Source organism: Penaeus monodon, chromosome 27 (assembly GCF_015228065.2).
Source record: "Penaeus monodon isolate SGIC_2016 chromosome 27, NSTDA_Pmon_1, whole genome shotgun sequence".
NCBI classification, from domain to species: domain Eukaryota; kingdom Metazoa; phylum Arthropoda; class Malacostraca; order Decapoda; family Penaeidae; genus Penaeus; species Penaeus monodon.
The window spans coordinates 14413852-14415463 of NC_051412.1; the positions used below are offsets into that span (position 1 = coordinate 14413852).

At 36.3% G+C, this 1612-nt stretch overlaps 1 protein-coding gene across 4 annotated transcripts in view; it reads right to left on the reverse strand.

Annotated features, from left to right (window-relative positions):
• Positions 1 to 1612, reverse strand: part of LOC119590599 (nostrin-like) — a 116570-nt gene that overhangs the window by 3221 nt on the left and 111737 nt on the right. For all 4 annotated transcript variants that reach the window (XM_037939275.1, XM_037939277.1, XM_037939278.1 and 1 more), the window contains 4 exons: positions 1113 to 1368; positions 822 to 910; positions 487 to 622; positions 108 to 272 (listed from right to left, as the gene is read on the reverse strand). In XM_037939275.1, coding sequence (XP_037795203.1) covers positions 108 to 272; positions 487 to 622; positions 822 to 910; positions 1113 to 1368 — 646 coding nt within the window. The remainder of the gene's footprint in view (positions 1 to 107; positions 273 to 486; positions 623 to 821; positions 911 to 1112; positions 1369 to 1612) is intronic.

Genomic DNA, 1612 nt, shown 5'->3' on the forward strand with positions numbered 1-1612 from the left:
TCTACAACAAAGAAGACAAGCAAATCTAAACAAACATTGTAAGGCTCAGTAATTACTCTCATATTAACATTCTGAGGATTCTGATTAAATCATTTTGAAAAACCAACCTCTTTTCTTCTTTCTCTGTTCATGATATTGTTCATATCTTCAGCATAGAAGTCAGGCAGCATTTGTTCTGGGATATTTTCTCCAGTTCCCTTGGCAGATATCACAGTCTGTATATCTTTCTCTACATCGCATGCAGCCACAGGGTCATCAAGACGGCTTGCAATCTGTCAAAGGATCATGAACAACAAATTTATGAAAATATATGTCTGGAAAGATTGAGAAACTTTTGGTCATATGGTACAAAAAAGCAGAAGAAATAGACACGCAAGGATCAAAATCTCCACTCCATTTAGTTACAAGTGATAGAGGAAAATAAATGGTAATCTTACCACTAACATTAAATATGGTATAAAATCTGACAATCCACAAGATACTCACAGCAACTAGTTTTGGGGCAGCTTCTTTTGCATTCTTATGGTACTTTACAACAAGATCCTTCAGTGCTTGTAAGCGTTCCTCTTCTAAAGTCTGGAAACAGTTGCTGCCTTTGTAAATTGCAGACTCCCATTCAAGTCTGCAAAGAGCATTTGTAAGTACAATATTTTAAAGCACGTTTTGAATAAAAGTTTCAGACTACAGCTATTTACACTCTACAGTTCCATGGGCTATCAAATAAATGTGATTTACTCTTCATTCCAAAAACAGAATCAAGTATAGACAAAATTGTTAAAAGCAAGTTATTCATTCACACGAGCAAAGAAATCACACAATACCTGGCTCGTTCTGTGCGGATGCAACATGTGTAATACTCCAGGTCACTCTTCTGGACTGCTTCTTCAGCTTTTCGTCTTTGCTTCTCCACCTAAGATGAAACAAAGAAAGGTTTTATTCATATCATATGGTAGTTCCAAGAAAAAAATCACATATATCATTACAAACAGATTTGACCTGAAAAGAAAGAAAAAATGCATATACTGCAGAAATAACAACTACAAAGATAACAACTGTAAAGATATGAATAACAATGAGAAATAATATAAAAGAACCAATGACTGCCCACACACCTTCAAAGCCTCCTTTTCTGACAGGGTTTTGCCTCGACCCAATCTCGCTTCGAGCATCATGTCCTGAATCTTCTCATTTTCTCGGCAGTTCCCATAGCACTGCTTCTTGGACTTGGATTCTGCAGCTCGCCAGTCATGCAGATTCTTGGTGGTTTTGTCAACCATGCTCTCTACTCCTTTGCGGATCTTGTGCTGTGTCTCTATGAGCTGTCGGAGTGGTCTTACAACGTCATCTGTGATTGCTGATGCAATTGATCTGCAATGAAGGGAAGTGTTTAATATTTAATATATTTAATATTAATATTTTTCCATGTATATGCTATCTGTATTAGTTTCTTGGTGAAAAAACGCATAATACATTAAAAAGGACAACTCAAAAAGGGGAATATGAAGTGCAATTGCAGTTTCACACACTATAATCAACAGCATTACCTAAAGATTTACCAAATAGGCAGCAATTTCATTAAATAAGACAAATACCCACCGTCCCCATTACTTTC